The 18,266-nt window shown below is 32.1% G+C and overlaps 2 protein-coding genes across 5 annotated transcripts; both read left to right on the plus strand.

The window, feature by feature from the left end:
* The first annotated feature begins 2,992 nt into the window (after positions 1-2,992).
* On the plus strand, positions 2,993-5,861 carry LOC126664983 (protein C2-DOMAIN ABA-RELATED 11). Of its 3 annotated transcripts, none has more exons than XM_050357622.2 (4): positions 2,993-3,102; positions 3,660-3,787; positions 4,272-4,367; positions 5,263-5,861. In XM_050357622.2, the coding sequence occupies exons 2-4, from the start codon at positions 3,677-3,679 to the stop codon at positions 5,557-5,559; spliced, it is 504 nt and encodes a 167-aa protein (XP_050213579.1). In that variant the 5' UTR covers positions 2,993-3,102; positions 3,660-3,676; the 3' UTR covers positions 5,560-5,861. The 3 variants fall into 3 exon arrangements, with proteins under 3 accessions (XP_050213579.1, XP_050213581.1, XP_050213580.1); XM_050357624.2 differs by lacking the exon at positions 2,993-3,102 and adding an exon at positions 3,145-3,342; XM_050357623.2 differs by lacking the exon at positions 2,993-3,102 and adding an exon at positions 3,146-3,375.
* A 5,018-nt stretch (positions 5,862-10,879) lies between these two features.
* LOC126664981 (DNA oxidative demethylase ALKBH2) lies at positions 10,880-14,292 on the plus strand. Of its 2 annotated transcripts, none has more exons than XM_050357620.2 (5): positions 10,880-10,986; positions 11,377-11,609; positions 12,782-12,898; positions 13,029-13,221; positions 13,853-14,292. In XM_050357620.2, exons 2-5 carry the CDS (start codon positions 11,382-11,384, stop codon positions 14,047-14,049), a joined length of 735 nt encoding a protein of 244 aa, XP_050213577.1. In that variant the 5' UTR covers positions 10,880-10,986; positions 11,377-11,381; the 3' UTR covers positions 14,050-14,292. The 2 variants fall into 2 exon arrangements, with proteins under 2 accessions (XP_050213577.1, XP_050213578.1); XM_050357621.1 differs by lacking the exon at positions 10,880-10,986 and adding an exon at positions 11,022-11,040.
* The last annotated feature ends 3,974 nt before the right edge of the window (positions 14,293-18,266 follow it).

Here is an 18,266-nt window from a genome sequence, read left to right on the forward strand (position 1 = left end):
GGTCCGGACTTTCCGGTTTGACCGGTCAAATAGGTAACTGGTCACGTGTTCGGTTTTTTATACCTATAGAACCGGAAATTCGGTCTAATCGGATTGGACCAGATTAAACCAAATGAACTGGTTAAAACCGGTGAATTGGAACCGGGATGAACCGGGCGGTTAAGTTATAATTTTATTTTTTAATATATAAATTAAATTAGTTATTTATATTTAATTTGACTAGATCATATTCAAACCATATATGAGATTGAGCATCATTTAAAAACATGCTTATATTTAGCAATTTTAATTAACTAACTGTATCAAGTTGACAATTTTAATATGTATTTGTAATTAATGACAAATAAATAAATTGTTTATTTTTTTAATATTGATGAGAATCAAATATTTAAAAAATTATTTAAGGAAACATATCCATGAGATTATGTCTTAACTGGAATAATACTTAAAAACCATGAAGATAATACTACTAAAAAACCTACTTTTAGCGACAGATTTTTTCGTCGCTAAAAGCAGGAGATCTGTCGGGAAAATGCCGTCGGTAAAATTCTCGTCGCTAATATTTTTTGCGAAAGATTAAAAAAAATTAGCAACAGAATTTTAAGAAATTGCCGACGGATTTTAGCGACAGATTTGAATCCGTCACTAATTTAAAAAAATTATAAAAAGAAATTATTATTTAATCGGTCACCCGAACTAAAAAAATTGGCGACAAAATTTTAAGAAATTGTCGACGGATTTGAATCCGTCGCTAATTACTGACGGATTTAGCGACGAATTTGAATCCGTCGCTAATTACCGACGGATTTTTCGACGGGTTTGAATTTATCGCTGTTTGCACCAAAATTTAAAATATGCCTAAAAGTTAATTTCCAGAGGTTGGCTCCAGAAGGTAATTTTTAGAAGAGTATTCCAGAGGTCGACTCATTTGACTCTAAAATTTTAATTTCAGAGGTTGACTCTAAAAGTTAATTTCCATAAGTTATTTCTAAAGGTTGACTCCACTTAATTTTCAGAAGTCGATTTCAGAGGTTAACTTCAGAGGTTGATTCAAGAGGTTGACGAGTAATTCCTCAGAAGATTCAGAAGGCCCAATTCCATTTTCAGAAGGGTAAGCCCATGTTTAAAGTGGCCATTAAATTATGTTTTAAATGACCCATAAGCCCAATAAAGTTATTTTCAGAAGAATAGAAGTTAAAAAGCACGTACAGAAGCAACAGAGACACGATTGGCAGTTCTTGAAGGTGGGAAAGAACGTGTGCAGTTGAAAGATGAATCAACAGTTTTCAAATGACAAAGCCTATAAATAAGAGAAGAGCAGCCAATTTGCCCTTGATCAATCATCCAAAAAACCAGCATAAAGACAAAAACACTCAACTCTCTGCAAATTCAATTTTCTTCAATCAGTAAAGAAATTTATGATTGAATTACTGTATTCTCTACACAATCACTTGCACTTTCACTGTATTCAATTAGTAAACACATTTACAATTGGATTTCTTTGTTTTCACTCAATTTCTCTCAGCATTAATTTTTTGGAGTACTTGTAATAAGGTTAATCAAGCCCTAATCGTTTGTTTTAATAAGTTAAGTTCACAATTAGGAATCCGCTTCCTGGCACGCCCGGACTCACACACACTTGTTGTTACGGTTGTTCACCACAAACGCAAAACGTCAGTAACAGTCCCTGATTTAAAAAAATTAAAAAAAAAATCGTAAAAATAAATTATTATTTAATCGGTCACCCACCCTTCCCATTGCTCCCACTCAATGCTCTTTAACTTTAAAATTCTCCAGCGTGTAGCTCCACCACGTAAAAATAATTAAAAATATTAAAAATTATTTTAAATTATTTTGTCATTTTTATGGATAATTTGTTTTAAACGCAGAGAAAAACTAGACAAAGATAGAAAAAAGGGATGTATTTGATCTGATTTGACATAATATTAGGTGAGCCTTTTTGATATTTTGTGTCACGTTGAAGGAAAGAAGTGTCCCTTTATTCATCTAATAGAATAATTTTACAGTACAACCGTTGCGCCATGTCACCCGTACAATAAATCAATAGATAGTAATATGAAATATTTATGATAAAAGAATAAATAACAATTAAAAGATTTTTTTTATTGTGAATATTAATTAATTTTTTGTAAAAATGATATGACGTGACTCTTGCATGAGTTAAACCATTGTTTTAAAAATCGGTCCGGACAGGCCGGTTCGACCAATCAAACAGGTAATCGGTCACGTGTCCGGTTTTTATGCCTATAGAACCGGAAATCCGGTCCAATCGGATTGGACCGGATTAAACAGATTGAACCGGTTAAAACCGGTGAACTGGAACCAGAATGAACCAGCCGGTTTATATAATTTTATTTTTTAATATATAAATTAAATTAGTTGTTTATTTTCAATTTAACTAGAATCATATTCAAATCATATATGAGATTGAGCATCATTTACAAACATGTTTATATTTAGCAATTTTAATTAACTAATAGTAACAAGTTGACAATGTTAATATGTATTTGTAATTAATAACAAATAAATAGATTGTTTATTTGATTCCATATTGATTATAATCAAATATTTAAAATTTTATTAAATGAAGAAAATGTATTATATTTTTGAAATGATAAATTAATAAATTAAATAACATATCTAAATGAAACTTTACTAATTAAATAATAAATACAATATATCTTCAATCCGGTTAAATTTAATTTTTAAAAAAATATAAATTAAATTAATTTTACAAATAAACTTTTATTTAATTTGGCGGTCAAATCGGTTGAAACCGGTGATCATACCGGTTCGGTCACCGATTCGATTTTTAAAACGCTGGGTTAAACACTCCATTTAAAAAGAAACAAAAAAGGTAGTACGTTGGTCAAAAGTCAGAGGTGGACATAGTAAAATCAGAAAAATTCCAAAAGATGACACGTGTGGTTTGAATGCAGTCTCTGACAGGATTAATGTTTGGTACCACCATTCTATCTATCTTCCTAAGATACCATCATTCTTGTCTCTAAGACCAAACTTATTATCTTTGACTCATTTTCCAGATTCCAACTTTTTCAGCAATACTTTCTTTTCACTCTGGTAACAAAACTTACCTGTTTGCTAGTATTTCTGTAAATTGTTTTCTTGTGTGTATACTGTTAGTTTCTGAAAATAGAGTTTACACACTTCACTTTCAGTGCTTCAGATTGTTTGGATTATTTTGGTGTAACCCTCCATTTTCTTCTTCACTCATTACCTTCTTTTTTTTTTGCTTTTATTATACTTTTAGTCAAACAATCTTTTTATATCTTCCCCCTCTTTGCCTTTAATCTGAGTAAGGTGTAGATTATCTCTTCATTTCTCCTCAGCAAGGTCCATTGTTTTCTCTGTATCTCTTCTTTCTAAGTTGTATTGTTGTTGAATCTTTAACCATACCATTCATTGTGGTTTGATCTAATTTCTTGTAATGGTTGATAGATTGGTTTTCTCAGATTTGGATTTTTAATGCCTTTGTGAAGTTTCTCTGATATGATTTGCTGTGTTGGGTTCTGTTCTTTATGTTTTAGTTTCTCAAATTTTTTCACAAAATACTGTGTGTGTTTTTGTTCATTATGTTTTGAGTTTTGAAAGTTAATAAGTTTGGCTTGTCATTGCAGTGGAAATTGTTGAATCTATGGGAGAGCAATTGGGAATGGTACAAGTGTGTGTTGTGCAAGGGAAAAGATTGGTTATCAGGGATTTCAAGAGCAGTGATCCTTATGTTGTGCTCAAGCTGGGAAATCAGGTTATTCTACCCTCGTAGTAATCATTTTCTTTTAGGTATACAATGCCCGTATGTTGCACGGAAACTTTTAGAGTTCTACATTTCGGCATTTTGCTCCATTTCTGCTTTCGGAAGACGCATCTGAATCTCCAAAACTCTATAGTTATAACCTATTCTTCTTGTAAAAAGTATTGTTTGCAGTTTTCCGTTTCAGCGTTTTCCATTTCGGATGTCGTTTTCACCTAGGATAATGATTGCTCCCACTGATAAGTTTGCTTTCTGCATTTTTTGATCTTTGGATTTGAATCAATATCCTCTAACCAACTCGGGCTCGTTTTCTTTTTCAATGTTGTTTCTTATCATATATTTATGTTTTGGTGTGAGCCAAGTTTTGGCCTATACTATTTTTCTTGTTTACAGCTTTTTGTTCATGCATTGCAGTTTAAACGTGTAGTTTTTTTTGCTCTATTCCGTAGTTCTAAGTTATTTGCATTTCTTGTTCCAGACTTTAAAGACCAAAGTTATCTACAGTTGCCTTAATCCTGTCTGGAATGAAGAACTAACTTTCTCATTTACAGAACCTATTGGAACTCTAAGTTTGGTAAGTTTGGAATTTCTTTAATTCTTAAAAAAATTATACTGCTAATTAAGAAGTCTGTTATCTTCATTATTGTTCTGTTAAAAATCTGAATCCAGTAGGTTGTTTCGAGCTAAGTAATAAAGATCTGTAAATATCAGTCAACCGGCTTCAGTAACTTGGTTAGTAACAATTTACTACTCTATTTGACTCGTGAAAATTTGTGGCTGTGTTGGGGTCAAGACTCTCTCTAGGCGCAGTTCCATTTGTATCTTAGTCGTAAAATGTGATGGATCCTGCGGTGATTAGTTTCGGTGGTGGAGCCACTCAAAGGAGGGCTCGTGCGCCCGCCCTGGTCGAATTCGGTCGGAGATGAAAATTTCCTTAGAGAAAAAATATCTGATCCTAAGCTCCGCCCTAGTTAGTATGAGAAATCATCAATTAGGATTACGTCTTTTACTGTTCGCTCCCCCAGACTAAATATTCTGGCTACCCCACTGTTATGTTCACCTAATTAATGACAAGATTTGTAAGCTTTCAATCTGAGGGCCAAATATAAGTTATGATATCAAATCAATGAATCTGCTAGCTAGCAGTCAGTAAATTATAGTAGTACCCTTTGTACGAGATCTGAACTGTTTTTGTTCATTTGCTTGTTGATTATGTGACTGGTGAAGTTGTTTGAAGATGTCCTTTGTCATAAAACGATCTATGTTACACGGAAATTTACAGATTATTATATTTCGGCGTTTTGTTTCCGTTTTTAAAACCGTTCTCAAACACCGAAATTTCATATTTATAACATATCTTTTTGTAGAACTATGACTTCACCATTCTCCATTTTTATCGTTTATTTACTACTTACTCGTGTATTTTTTTATTTATTTTGCGGCATATAATTTGGTTGGTATTTCAACAGGAAGTATTCGATAAAGACCGTTTCAAGGCAGATGATAAAATGGGACATGCTCATCTAAACCTTCAACCGCTAGCCTCTGCTGCTAGATTGAAGCAGATTCTGCAGGTTTCTTCAGGCGAGACAGTTTTAAGAAAGGCCGTTCCAGACACCGATAACTGTCTCGCAAAGGAAAGCTCAATTAGTTGTATCAATGGTGAGGTGGTCCAAAGTGTTTGGCTGAGGCTCTGCGAAGTTGAGACCGGGGAGATAGAACTAAAGATTAAGTTAGTCGGTTGTCCTGTTGTTTCGTCGAGGTAGCTTAAAAGAAGCAGCAGCTTAGGAGGGATCGAGTTTCTACAATGATATGGGAAGGTTGATGTATCAGTAGGCTACCCATTTTTTGATTTTACAATTTTGGGAGCATCAAATAGATTTCCATGGTGTTATCAGAAGAATCAACATTAGTGCAGATTTGGTGCTATGCAGATGTGCAAGTGTGTGTGCTCTTTTTTAGAAGTTAATTTTAGGTTTGATGTTCTGAACTAAATATGTTTGTTGGATTAATTGTTGTAACCTATAAAATTTTCCTAATGTACAAGCTTAATCTCGGTTAATGCTAAGGTCATCATGTAGCACCAAGTCTTAAAATTTGATTCCAAAGTACTATTAAGTTATGTCAAGTCAAAATTGGCATATGTTAAACTTGTTTTCTTTTTGGCAAAGGCTAAAACCATATGTTAAACTTGTTATTAAGTTTTTATTTTTTTAAATAATTTAATCTCATTAAATCGAATATGAAACAGTTACATTTGTAAAAAATTCCGAATTAAAACCCGATGATCTGACATGAATAGACAACATGCTGTCTGATTCGCAGATCTTACTTACAAAAATAAAAATAAATTATTAACTGTTTCGCTAAATAAGTGCAGTCTTCGACCACTCTTCGATCAAACTTCTCCAATCATCCACAAACGCACAACATTACCACTTGATAACTCCTTCATAAAAAAGAGATAGCAAACCTATTACGTTTATTAAGTTTAACACTAAAATATTATTTATACTATTTTTTAACGATAGATAATTATTTATGAACTTCCTAAAAAAATAACTATTTATTAATTATAATTGTCACTTGTTTATAACTTTTTCTAATTTATCATTTATCGGACTTCCAATGAAATCTATGAACTATAAAATAAGGAGCATGACATTCTCTTGCAGAAAATTTACAAAAAAAACATACTAGTGAAATATATCACATTTGTTATAAATTTATGATAATATAAATAATAGTTATGAACTAAACTAATTAGCAATTAAGAGCACTTAAAGCAAGTTAATTGAAGATTGACATGAGCAAAGCTTATGATCGGATAGAGTGGGGCTTTGTTCGAGTCATGCTATTGAAGCTAGGATTTGGGGAGAGATGGACATCGTTAGTTATGGAGTGTATTTCAACAGTAAAGTACACGAGCGTGGCGGATAATTATGATGATGATCCGATAGTTCCGTGTCGTGGGCTTCGTCAAGGTGATCCTTTGTCACCGTATCTTTTCATTTTGTGTGCGGAGGGGTTAAGTTGTTTATTAGCAGAGGAGGAGCGGCAGAATTTGTTACATGGCATAACTATTAGTAGAGGGGGCCCGGCGGTTAGTCATCTATTCTTTGCCGACGACTGTTATTTATTTTTTAGAGCGAATTTGGAGGAGGCAGCAGTGTTAAAAACAGTCCTGGGTCAGTATGAAAAAGAATCAGGTCAGAAAGTTAATTTTCAAAAGACTAGTATTATGTTTAGCCCAAATACAGATGCTAGTTTGAGGAAAGAAATTTGTGACAGTTTGGGTGTTGTCGAGGTGGGGGATCAAGGCAAGTACTTGGGGTTACCATCTTTGGTGGGGAAAAATAAAAGACAAGTTCTTAACTTTGTTAAAGAAAAGGTGTGGAGCAAGATTAAGGGTTGGAACTCGAAAGCTTTATCTCGAGGAGGGAAAGAAATTCTTTTGAAAACGGTTGCTCAAGCCGTGCCGAATTATGTGATGAACGTTTTTCTTATTCCTCTTGATTTGTGTGGAGAGCTAGAAAGAATGATGAATTCTTTTTGGTGGGGTAGGAATAGGGAGGAGAAAAAAGGCATATGTTGGGCGAGTTGGGACAAGCTTTGTTTGCCAAAAAAGTTTGGAGGTATTGGGTTTAAAAAAGTACACGATTTCAACATCGCTATGTTGGCTCGACAAGCTTGGCGTTTAATTAGTAACAGCGATTCTCTTTTGAGTAGAGTGTTTAAAGCTAGGTACTATCCGAAGACTGATTTTTTGAATGCTAAGATCGGGTCCAATCCGAGTTTTGTATGGCGGAGTATCTTTGCAACGCAAGCAGTGATGAGAAGAGGGGCAAGGATTCGAATAGGGGACGGAAAGAAAACAAAGATTTGGCAAGAGCCGTGGCTTCTTAGCATTGAGTCTGGGTTTATAAGTTCTGATATGAGGCCTGGGTTGGAGAAAAGTCAGGTATGGCAGTTGTTCTCTGAAAGTTCAAAAACATGGGATAGAGATATTATCCAGGACTTGTTTAACGAGGAGGATCAGGCAAGAATTATTTCGGTTCCTCTTAGTGTGAGAAACGAAGGGGATAGCTGGGTGTGGATCTTAGATGCCAAAAATCGTTTTTCCGTCAAAAGTACGTACCGTAGTATTCGAGGCGACGTATTTCCTGAGGGGCTGTTGGGAAGTTTCGAGTTTTGGAATAAATTATGGAACTTGCGTATACCCATGCACGTGAAGAATTTTATGTGGCGTTTAATTTCAGGGTATCTCCCAACTGTTGATGCTCTAGCTCGAAAGAAGGTGTTTATTAATGCTCAATGTATGGTGTGTAACGGGAGAGATGAAACAGTTAATCATATTTTCATTGAGTGCCCTTTCGCTGTGAGTTGTTGGGCGTTGTGTAGCCTGGATGTCGGAGGCGGAGGTGTTCAGTCGGCGCGAGATTGGTGTGGCCGCTGGTTGGGTTCTTTTAGTCAAGAGGACTGTGAATTATCTGCTCTTATTTGCTGGAGGCTTTGGTTGAATAGAAATTCAATGGTGTGGGAGAAGAAAGGTAGTATTGCAGTGTCTCTAGTGGACGAGGCGTCCCATCAATTGCTGGCATGGCAAAATGCTCGTAGGAGTTGTAATGAGGTGGGAGATCGGTGTTTGTTAAAGGATGACGGCGTCCTGACTTGGAGGAGACCTCCTGTGGGGTATTATAAGGTTAATGTTGATGCAGCCTGTTTTCATGATGTAGGCAGAACATCTTTTGGCATGGTGGTAAGGGACTCGAAAGGGATGCCGGTGTGTGCTAAGCAGGTTGGGATTGAGGGTGAGTTCGATCCCCACATGGCGGAGTTAATGGGTATTCGGGAGGTGTTAAGTTGGTTGAAAGGGTGGAATAACATCATCATTGAAGCTGATGCGATGGAAGCGATTCTTGATATTAGAAATCTGGAGTCTGCTAAGGATGATATGTTAGTGGGTGATTGTGTTTACTTAGCGAAACAGTTTAGTTGTTTGTCTTTTTTATTTGTAAGGCGATCTGCGAATCAAACTGCGCATTTGTTAGCGCGTGATGCTCGTTCCTTGTCAGGTCATCGGGAATGGTTTACGGACTTTTCTGAATTCTTACGTTTGTAAGCTGTTTCGATATTTTATTGATATTAGTTTTGAGACTCAAAAAAAAAAAGTAGAATAAATATTTAAGTGAATTTCACCCTTTTATGAATGTTTTTCATTTGTAAAATTTACATAGATAAAATCTATTTATAAGCAATTTCACCCACCATGTAATTAATTTTTTTTACATGCATGTCAAAAATGGAGGGTTGAAATTTTTTACCTATCCAGTTAGGTAATTTTGTCATACATAATATTCACACACTATTCATAACACTCCCCCTTGAATGATAAAATATTTATTTTAAATTACGCTATGTCATACTACCTCATTAAAAATCTCACTAAAGAAAAACCCAATGAAATAAAAATTTTAGTTAGGAAAAAAGAGTCTTGTGCGTAATTTTTTCCTTTCATTGCAACATAGATAATCTTTCATATATTTCGCAGATGGCGTATTCCAATATTATGAACATGTTTTCTAAATATTGTTGTAGGAAGTGCATTGGTTAAGAGATCCGATGAACTGTCATTTAATTGAACATCATGAATGTCAATTTCTTGATTCTTTATGAGTTCTTGAGTATATGAAAAGAATCTTGAAGGTAATGTTTGGTTCTATCACTCTTTACGTACCTTTCCTCGATTTGTGCTATACATGCAGCATTATTTTCTTATAAGACAGTTGGCCTTTTATGGATTGTGAAGCCACAAGATTTTTGAATGTGTTGTGTTATTGATCTGAACTACACACATTCCCTACTTGTTTCATGTAATGCAATAAGTTCATCATGATTTGAGTAAGTAACTACAATTGTTTGTTTTGTGATCTCCAAAAAATTGCAGTACCTCCACTTGTAAATACATATTCAGTTCGAGACTTAACCTTCTGAGAATTTAAGAAAGTAGCTACAATCACTTAATTTTGTGTTTCGTCATTTTGTTTAAACAAACTATGTCAGAAATTGCGAGTTTTCTATGCAAATACAATCTCTCATTTTTCTCACACAGTCGCGCCTCTCTCTTTCATTTCTCTCAAAATTTATTTTCCTTTCAAATTTATTTCTTTATCTCTCCGTCTCTTCCTCTCTGACTTACGAGAACAAAAAGTCACCGTCTTTCAGATCTACAAGCACGACATCATCGTCTTTTTTTCGGTGGTTTTATCATCATCGTCTTTTTTTTGGTGGTTTCATCGTCATCGTCTTTCTTCCAGTGGTTTCATCGTCGTCGTTCTTCCGCCTTTTAATTTTTTTGTGATTGTTTATATTTTTTAAGTTTTATGAATTTTTAGATTTTTTTGTGATTTTTTAAAATTTTTTGTATAAAAATTATTATAGATCTATTGATCTCTCGTTAAAATAATTATTCTCTTATTTATATAATTATTATCTTGTTTGATGCTACTGATTTTGTACACAACAAATTGATTTATATTTTTTATGGTGTTTTTTTGTATGTTTTTGCTAATGATTTCGTACACAACATAATTATTTATTTTGAAATATCCTATTTTAAAAGTTCGATTTCTATTTTAGAGAATATTAAACTTTTCTTTTTACCCTTCATTTAGTCATAGAACATGAAAAATATAAAAAGACAAAGATAATAAATATCTTTTAAATCTGTATGTAGAGAAATTCTTAGGTAGACTCGGTCTACCACGTCATCTGTAGACCAAACCTATCATATTATGACATATCATTAAAATGATGGCAATCTTGTAATATTACTATTCAAAGGTTAAATAAGTAAAAAATAAATTTACAAGATTGCCATCATTTTAATGACGTGTCATAATGTGATAGGTTAGTCTACGGATGACGTGGTAGACCGAGTCTACCTAAGATTTTCTCAAACTCTTATCATGTATGTAAAAGCAAATGAGATTTGAAATGGTACAGATAACTAATAATTTTAGTAACTTTTAGAATAAATGAATTTAAAATAAGTAGATTTTAAAATTTAAGTTAATTACAAAATCTCTGGAAAATAAAAAGTTGGAAAAAAACAACAACATAAGTAAATGGTACTTTCCCACTATTAGAATCTTCCTCTTCTTCTTCATCTTCAGCCAGCAAAGGTTATAACTGTAAGTCTTAAGCAGTACCCATATCAATCTCTTTGCTTTATCTTATCTTATAATGTAAAGTTTTTTATTTTTTTTCTAAACAGCAGCTTATTGTAATTTTATAGTATGTTTTCTTGGTTTTCTTTTTGCCTTCCTAGATTCCATAATGTAATATAAAAATCCAAACCTTTATCTAACATCTCAAATTTTAGCCTAAGCTATGACAATTTTACATATTTGTAGACAATTTAGTGAACAAGAAATGAAATGTGTTTGTAAATGGCATTATTGATTTTCATGATGAGTCCTCTTTTATATTAGTATAGCCATTGTAGGATTGGTGAATTGAATTCTACTATTTGGGGAAAAAAAGTGATTGCAGATTTTGAAAGTTACAAACTGGTTGTGTAGGTGTAATGGCCTCGAAGTTTAAGCCGGTCTTGCTACCGACAAACCCTGAAGCTGATGCAGGTGGTGGAAAGGAGAAACAGATAAAACCCTTGGATCTTGGGAATGGAAGTGAAATCATTTACATGCCGAGATTTTTGTCATTCAATGATTCATGGGAGTTCTTCAATTACCTTGACTCTCATATTCCTTGGACTAGGCCCACCCTTCGTGTATTTGGTCGCTCATGCGTTCAGGTTTTAATTACAAATCTCTCTTTTGTCGTAAGATGTTCTACAGTTTGTTATGTTACTAGATTTACAGGTTATGCTTGTCGGTAGTTTAATATATATTTGTCAAGAAGTTGCACTGTGAGACATTATTTTGCCTTAAAATGAGATTATTCCTTCCTCTATGGACGAAATGATGGTGATATGATAAAGTTTGGAGGGGGACTTCTAACCAATTTGATGCCATGCGACTTATTGATTGCACCGTGTGTGGAGATGTTAATGTTTTATAAATGAAAGGATTGTACCCTCCTTGTTTAAGGGTAAATGAAAGGATTGTACCCTCCTTGTTTAAGGGTCTAACGTATGAACGAACTTCAGAATTGTCTGGACAATCTAGACATGAGCTAGCAACTTACTGTAGAGCTTGCAGATTTCATGTTGGGTTTCCATTTTGCAGTATGTTTAGTTATAAATTGGCATATCTTTGCTATTGTGCAATATATACTAGCATCAGTCCAGGGGACAGGGACATGTATTATGTTGCAAGATCAGGTTTGGCAAAATTGATTTACATTGGATTTAAGCCACATGTATACTTGTGGAATGATAATCCTCTACTCAATTCAATTGCTATAAGGATCAAAAAACTATTTTACAAAGTTACTGTCTTCTGGTTTAATCATCCTGGCCAGCACTTTAATCTAGAATCAAAGGATTAAAATGTTGTGGTTTTGTTTGAGATGTATAAAAGATGCTAGAGTGAACTACAGTGGGCAAGGAAGAGGGTGATTAGGCAAAAGGAGGTTGATTAGTGCTCGGCATTTACATTGTGAGCGCTAATATGATAATATCTATCACTCTTACCCATTGCATTGGTATAGATATGAATATTATTGTATAGGTACATGCAAGTTTATATCTACTTGTTACCATTTTAAGATTTTATGGTGCAGCTTTATTCTTTGAGATGTTAATGTTCTACTAGCGAAAGGAAGGTATCTTCCCTGTTTTAGGCTCTAATATGTTAACCACCTTTAGAATTGTCTGGACAAACTAGACACGAACTAGAAACTTACAGTTGAGCTTGCACCACTTTGTGTTGGGTAATGATGCTCATCAGGTTTTAATACTTTACATCGTCTATTTATGAATTGGCGTATCCTTGCTTATTTAACAGCATATGCTCATCTCTGCAGCCCAGGGACACATGTTATATTGCAAGTCCAGGATTGCCAGAATTGACGTATAGTGGATATAAGCCTCATGTCTACTCCTGGGATGATTATCCTCCACTCAGAGACATCTTGGACGCTGTAAGAATGCTGTGTCCCAAATCTTTTGCCATTGATCCTACTGATTATCTGTTTTTTCCTTGTTTCCTATTGGTTCTTTTTCCTCTGTTATCAATGATCTTGGGAATGCGTTTTTACTTGTATTCTGAAGGTTCAAAGAGAACTTCCTGGCAGTAGATTTAATAGCCTACTGTTGAACAGATATAAAGGTGGGAATGACAATGTTGGTTGGCATGCTGATGATGAGAAACTTTACGGACCGACTCCAGAAATTGCATCTGTTTCCTTTGGATGTGAGCGCGAGTTTTTGTTGAAAAAGAGAGAGAATAAAAAATCAACACAAGGTACTATGAAGTGTTACTAGAGGTGTAGTCAAGTCGAGGGTGTAGTCAAGTCGAGTCCAAACACTGTCAAACTTGATTTCGACTTGACTCTAAAATTTAAAATTCAAAACTGAACTCAAAAGTTTTATTCTAAGAGATTGAGTTCGAGCTCGCAAGAAAAATTAAAATCGAGTTTGACTAGGCTCGACTCGAGTATCTGTATAAATATTTTAAAATTAAAGTTTAGTACATAGCATTATTAAATAAATATATGAAATTATAAAAGATTAAAAATAAATTAATCAAAATTTGATTAGATTTGCGAGCTTGTTGAGCCGAGTATCTTAATATTCGAACTCCACTTGACAATTGATTCGAGTAGATCAAACTCGAACCGATTAACATCGAATTGATTTCGATTATTTTTCGAGTCAATCCCGAGTTGACTCGACTCAGTTGACTTCTAGTGTTTCCATCATTTTCTTTCAGTTTCTTAGTTATCATATTTGACAAGCTTTGAACATTAAAGCTGATGACTACTTGAATTTGTAACCCTGCTTGTGATTGTTTGATACGATGGTTTTGCTTCTATCAATTCCAGATGTTCGTTATTGGAGTTTGATTTTGTTGTTGTCATTTTGGTCTGATCCAGAAAGAAGATCTGAGAATGAACCTGCTAGGAAGCGGTTAAAGAATAGTAACAGTGTCGATCAACATCGTTTCACGCTAAAGCATGGATCACTATTGGTGATGAGAGGTAACACGCAAAGGGACTGGTTGCATTCGGTGCCTAAACGTACGAAAGTAGAGGCAACTCGAATTAACCTTACGTTTAGGCATGTACTCTAAATCAGTGCCAGAGGAAGAACAAGATTTCACACTGTACTTTGTAACTCAGGCCTCCCTTAATTTTGCTTGCTGGTGATTCTAATGTCTGTTGAGAGAAGAATATATGTTAATTAAGTCTCGAGTTCTATGTTTATAAAACGAAATATAAGCAGCCTTTTGTTACTTTGACGAGTCCGAGTGTTTTGTGGAGCTAATTCACAGGAATTGTACATGATACTGTATTTAAGATAGTTCGCATTAACAGCTCCTCTCTCCTATATGGTCTTTTTTTTTAGAATATCATTTTTTTATTTATAATACAAGCATTTCTCAACTTTTAAATTTTAGTACATGACAAATATTATCATTTTTTGGTTTGTTTAAAAATTATTGATATCATCTATATAATGCTAATTTTAATGAGTTATAACTTTAATGGTAAACAATAAGCTATTAGATCGTGATTTTAAATCTCCTTTTTCAAGGACGGATCATCCTTAGGAGTTAGGACCTTAGGTGGCCATGGTCACCTTAAACAAAATGTTGACAAATTGGGTATTATTTATAGTGAATTATCTTATTTAAGAGTTATAAAATTAATATTGGGCCACTAATACTAAGTTTCACTGCTTATTACTACCTCTGATCTACATAATGTATTTATGAGCTCCCTAAACATTCAATCCCAACTTCTATTTTATTCTTTATTTTTTATTTTTTATTTTTATTTAAATATTAATTTTACATTTTAATTATATACAATAAAATTTTATTTGATAAAATATACTCTTCCGCTCTATTTTAAAACTTTTATAATTTTATATTAAATTTCATTGTTTGTCCTTCATTTTTAAATTTAAAATAAATTCCATAAAAAAATTCATGATTATTAATAAGGATGAAATAGAAAAAAAAATACATCATAACAAATGCACTCTTAATTTTTATGTAGGACTAAATAAATTTTTTAAAATAAGACAAATAATAGAGAAAACCACAAAAATATTACTATTTAAATAAGAGTTTACAAAAATACACACCAAATTAAAAATCTACATTCATGACAAAAAAAGAAAAAATTTTACATTTTCTACCCAACCACTAAATAAGAGACACATGACACACTCAAAATCAAGAAAAAAATAATCAAAAACGTGTTAAAAATAGTCAAGAATGCGTTAGAAACGCGTCTGACGTGTGTCTGCCACGAGTCTGACACGCGCGTCAGTCACGCATCAGCGCGTGTCAGCATTTAAAAAAAATTAAAAAAGTATCATTTATGTATCTGATATACACACACGTATCATTTATATTTATATGTATTATTTATGTGTCTTTGAGGTATATGTGTTACAAATTTTAAAGGCCAAACCCATATAGATGTCCTTGTACTTTACACTTTTTTTTTCTGTAGGTTCTTATACTTCATTTTTGTATTATCTGATCCCTCTACTTACCTATTTTTGATTTTCAGGTCCTTTGAGAGTTTTTTCCAGTCCCTCTACTTACAATTTTTGTTTCCTCCGGTTCCTCTATTTACAATTTTTATCCAGCCACACAAAAGGACCGGAAAAAACTCATAAAGGACCTGAAAATCAAAAATAGGTAAGTAGAGGGGCCAAAGAATACAAAAATGAAGTATAAGGACCTACGAAAAAAATGTATAACGTACAGGGACCTCTATATGGGTTAAGCTAATTTTAAATTAAAAGATATATGTATCACATGCTTTAAAAATAAATGCATTATATTATAAAAAATATCTATTATTTATTATATATTAAAAATATATATATAGTTGGTTAGTTTTACATATATCCAATATGTATATAAAAGATATACTAAACTTGTATCGATGATATATCAAAGGTGTATCTATGATATATCAAAGATGTATCGATGGTGTATCTACGATGTAAGTGTGTATCTACTTTGTACTTACGATGTATCAATAATTTATCTATAATGTATTAATAATACATCTACAATATATTAGAGTTGTATCAACGATATATCTAAGGTGTATCGATGATATATTCAATAATATATCAACGTTGTATCTACAATGTATCAGTGATGTATATACGATGTATTCAATAATATATCCTAATCTATGGGGTATCTATAGAATTTATTCCGTTAAAATAATTAAATAAGATAAAAATATATATCTATGATGTATTAGTTGTGTATTTATGATGCATTGACGATTTATCTACAATGTACCAATGGTGTATATGTGATGTATCATTGATGTATCCATTATGTATATACATAATAAACTGAACAAATAACTATATAATGCCTTCATTAAATTTATCGTCAGTTGACGTTAATCTTACACATAGGAATATAAAAAAATGTAAATATTTATATTTTCTGATTTACATAACAAATTAAATCTTATAAATAATTCGGATACATCTCATAAACAAAATCATGTACATTTTAAAAAAAATTCACATACATCTAAAAAATATCGAAGATACGTCTCAAAAATAGCTCAAATACATACTTCAAAATAAAGGTAATATACTAAACATCTTGCAAAAACGATTGATGAAACCATAAAACTGCAAACAGAAGGGAAAATCAGTAAGCAAAAACAGATTAATAAAGGAAACACGTGTTAGGACTTAGGAGTAAAAATGGATATACAATGTAATAAATAAGCCAGCTTAACTATTAAATGTAAGAGGAAATTACATCCTTTACATCATTTTTCAAAGGCCAAATGTTGTAAAAAGGCCAAACCTTTCACAAAAGTTTCACAAAAGTCCTGACCTTTCAATTTTGTCGATTTTGGCCAAAAACTGATTATTTGGTTTCACAAAAGTCCTGACCTTTCAATTTGGTCGATTTTGGCCAAAAATGGATTATTTGGTTTCACAAAAATCTTGACCTTTCAATATTTGACATGCCACATAGGCGCCACATAGGTGTCACATAGGCAAATTGAAATCAAATTGAGAGTTGGCCACAATTGAAACCAAATAATTTGTTTTTGGCCAAAATCGACAAAATTAAAAGGTCAGGACTTTTGTGAAACTTTTATGAAAGGTTTGGCCTTTTTACAACATTTGAGCTTTTTCAAATTATTTGTAAATATACTCTCCTAAGTTTACCAATTACAAGCGTGCTCCTTTTTAAAGTTTTGTTTTCAGATTTACGTGTTTTTATTTCTTCTTTGCTAAGCACTAACATAATTTGTCTATAACTAATAACTATTCTATTCTTTTCTGTTTGACTTTGTCTTTATAACATTTATAAAATTCACAAAAATCCACCATCTGGTCATCCATCATACCTTTCATTTCACACTTTTTAATTGAATATTTCACCATTCTCTTAAATATTTCCTATTAGACAATACCATAATTTTAGATGGTGGAAATTTATTATTTAATTTTAGACATTTATTTTCAAAATAAAAAATTTGATATCATCTTATGAAGACATATGTTATTTGTTATTAGACATTTGTCTTTTAACATGAATATTGTTATTTTTATTGTTTTATTGTTTTATTTAATTTTCTTAAAATGAATTGTATTCATAAGAACATATATATTTTTATCTTTCATAAATAATTGTTTTCTATAAATATTTTATAATTTATCATTTATAAATAGACATTTGTCATTTAAGATATTTTATTCTATTTAGTTATTTTTTTTTAAAAAAAACTATCTATGTTATTTTATAAAGATTTTTTATGCCATATCAATGATATTAATAAAAATTATAATTTATTATATAGTTCAAAAGCAACAAGTTATAGAATGTAATTTTTCCTAATTTTTAAAAAAATTATACTAAATTTGTTGCATTTCAGTTTTGATTGCTTGATGGTTGATTTTAACTAATGAGCTGTTGAAAAGAAACTATTAAATAACTAAAATTCTATAATGAGCTACTTAGAAACTAAAAGTAAATAAATACAAATTAAAGTATATAATATTTTTAATTATTATAATAGTTGAATAATAATAATATCATATCATTGCATGAATTTGTAATGACATTACAAAAACTACTCAACATATAATTTTAATATTATTTATTATAAAAATATAGCGTCATTTCTATATATTTTTATTATTATATTCATATGTTCTACATATAATGTATAAAGTTGTTTTCATCTACAAAAATTTAACTTTTTAGAAATTATCTTTGATTTTTTTTATATTATTCAAATAAAAAAATATATCAATATCATATGTTATAACATAAAA

This window comes from Mercurialis annua, linkage group LG1-X (genome assembly GCF_937616625.2).
Source record: "Mercurialis annua linkage group LG1-X, ddMerAnnu1.2, whole genome shotgun sequence".
NCBI classification, from domain to species: domain Eukaryota; kingdom Viridiplantae; phylum Streptophyta; class Magnoliopsida; order Malpighiales; family Euphorbiaceae; genus Mercurialis; species Mercurialis annua.

What these genes read in the sequence shown, in the direction of transcription:
- LOC126664983 (XM_050357622.2), top strand. Translation starts at nt 3,677, where the DNA reads ATGGGAGAGCAATTGGGAATGGTACAAGTGTGTGTTGTGCAAGGGAAA. An exon ending in TGCTCAAGCTGGGAAATCAG is followed by an intron (nt 3,788 to 4,271) that starts GTTATTCTACCC and finishes TTCTTGTTCCAG; the next exon opens with ACTTTAAAGACCAAAGTTAT. An exon ending in CTATTGGAACTCTAAGTTTG is followed by an intron (nt 4,368 to 5,262) that starts GTAAGTTTGGAA and finishes GTATTTCAACAG; the next exon opens with GAAGTATTCGATAAAGACCG.
- LOC126664981 (XM_050357620.2), top strand. Translation starts at nt 11,382, where the DNA reads ATGGCCTCGAAGTTTAAGCCGGTCTTGCTACCGACAAACCCTGAAGCT. An exon ending in TTGGTCGCTCATGCGTTCAG is followed by an intron (nt 11,610 to 12,781) that starts GTTTTAATTACA and finishes TCATCTCTGCAG; the next exon opens with CCCAGGGACACATGTTATAT. An exon ending in GAATAAAAAATCAACACAAG is followed by an intron (nt 13,222 to 13,852) that starts GTACTATGAAGT and finishes GGTCTGATCCAG; the next exon opens with AAAGAAGATCTGAGAATGAA.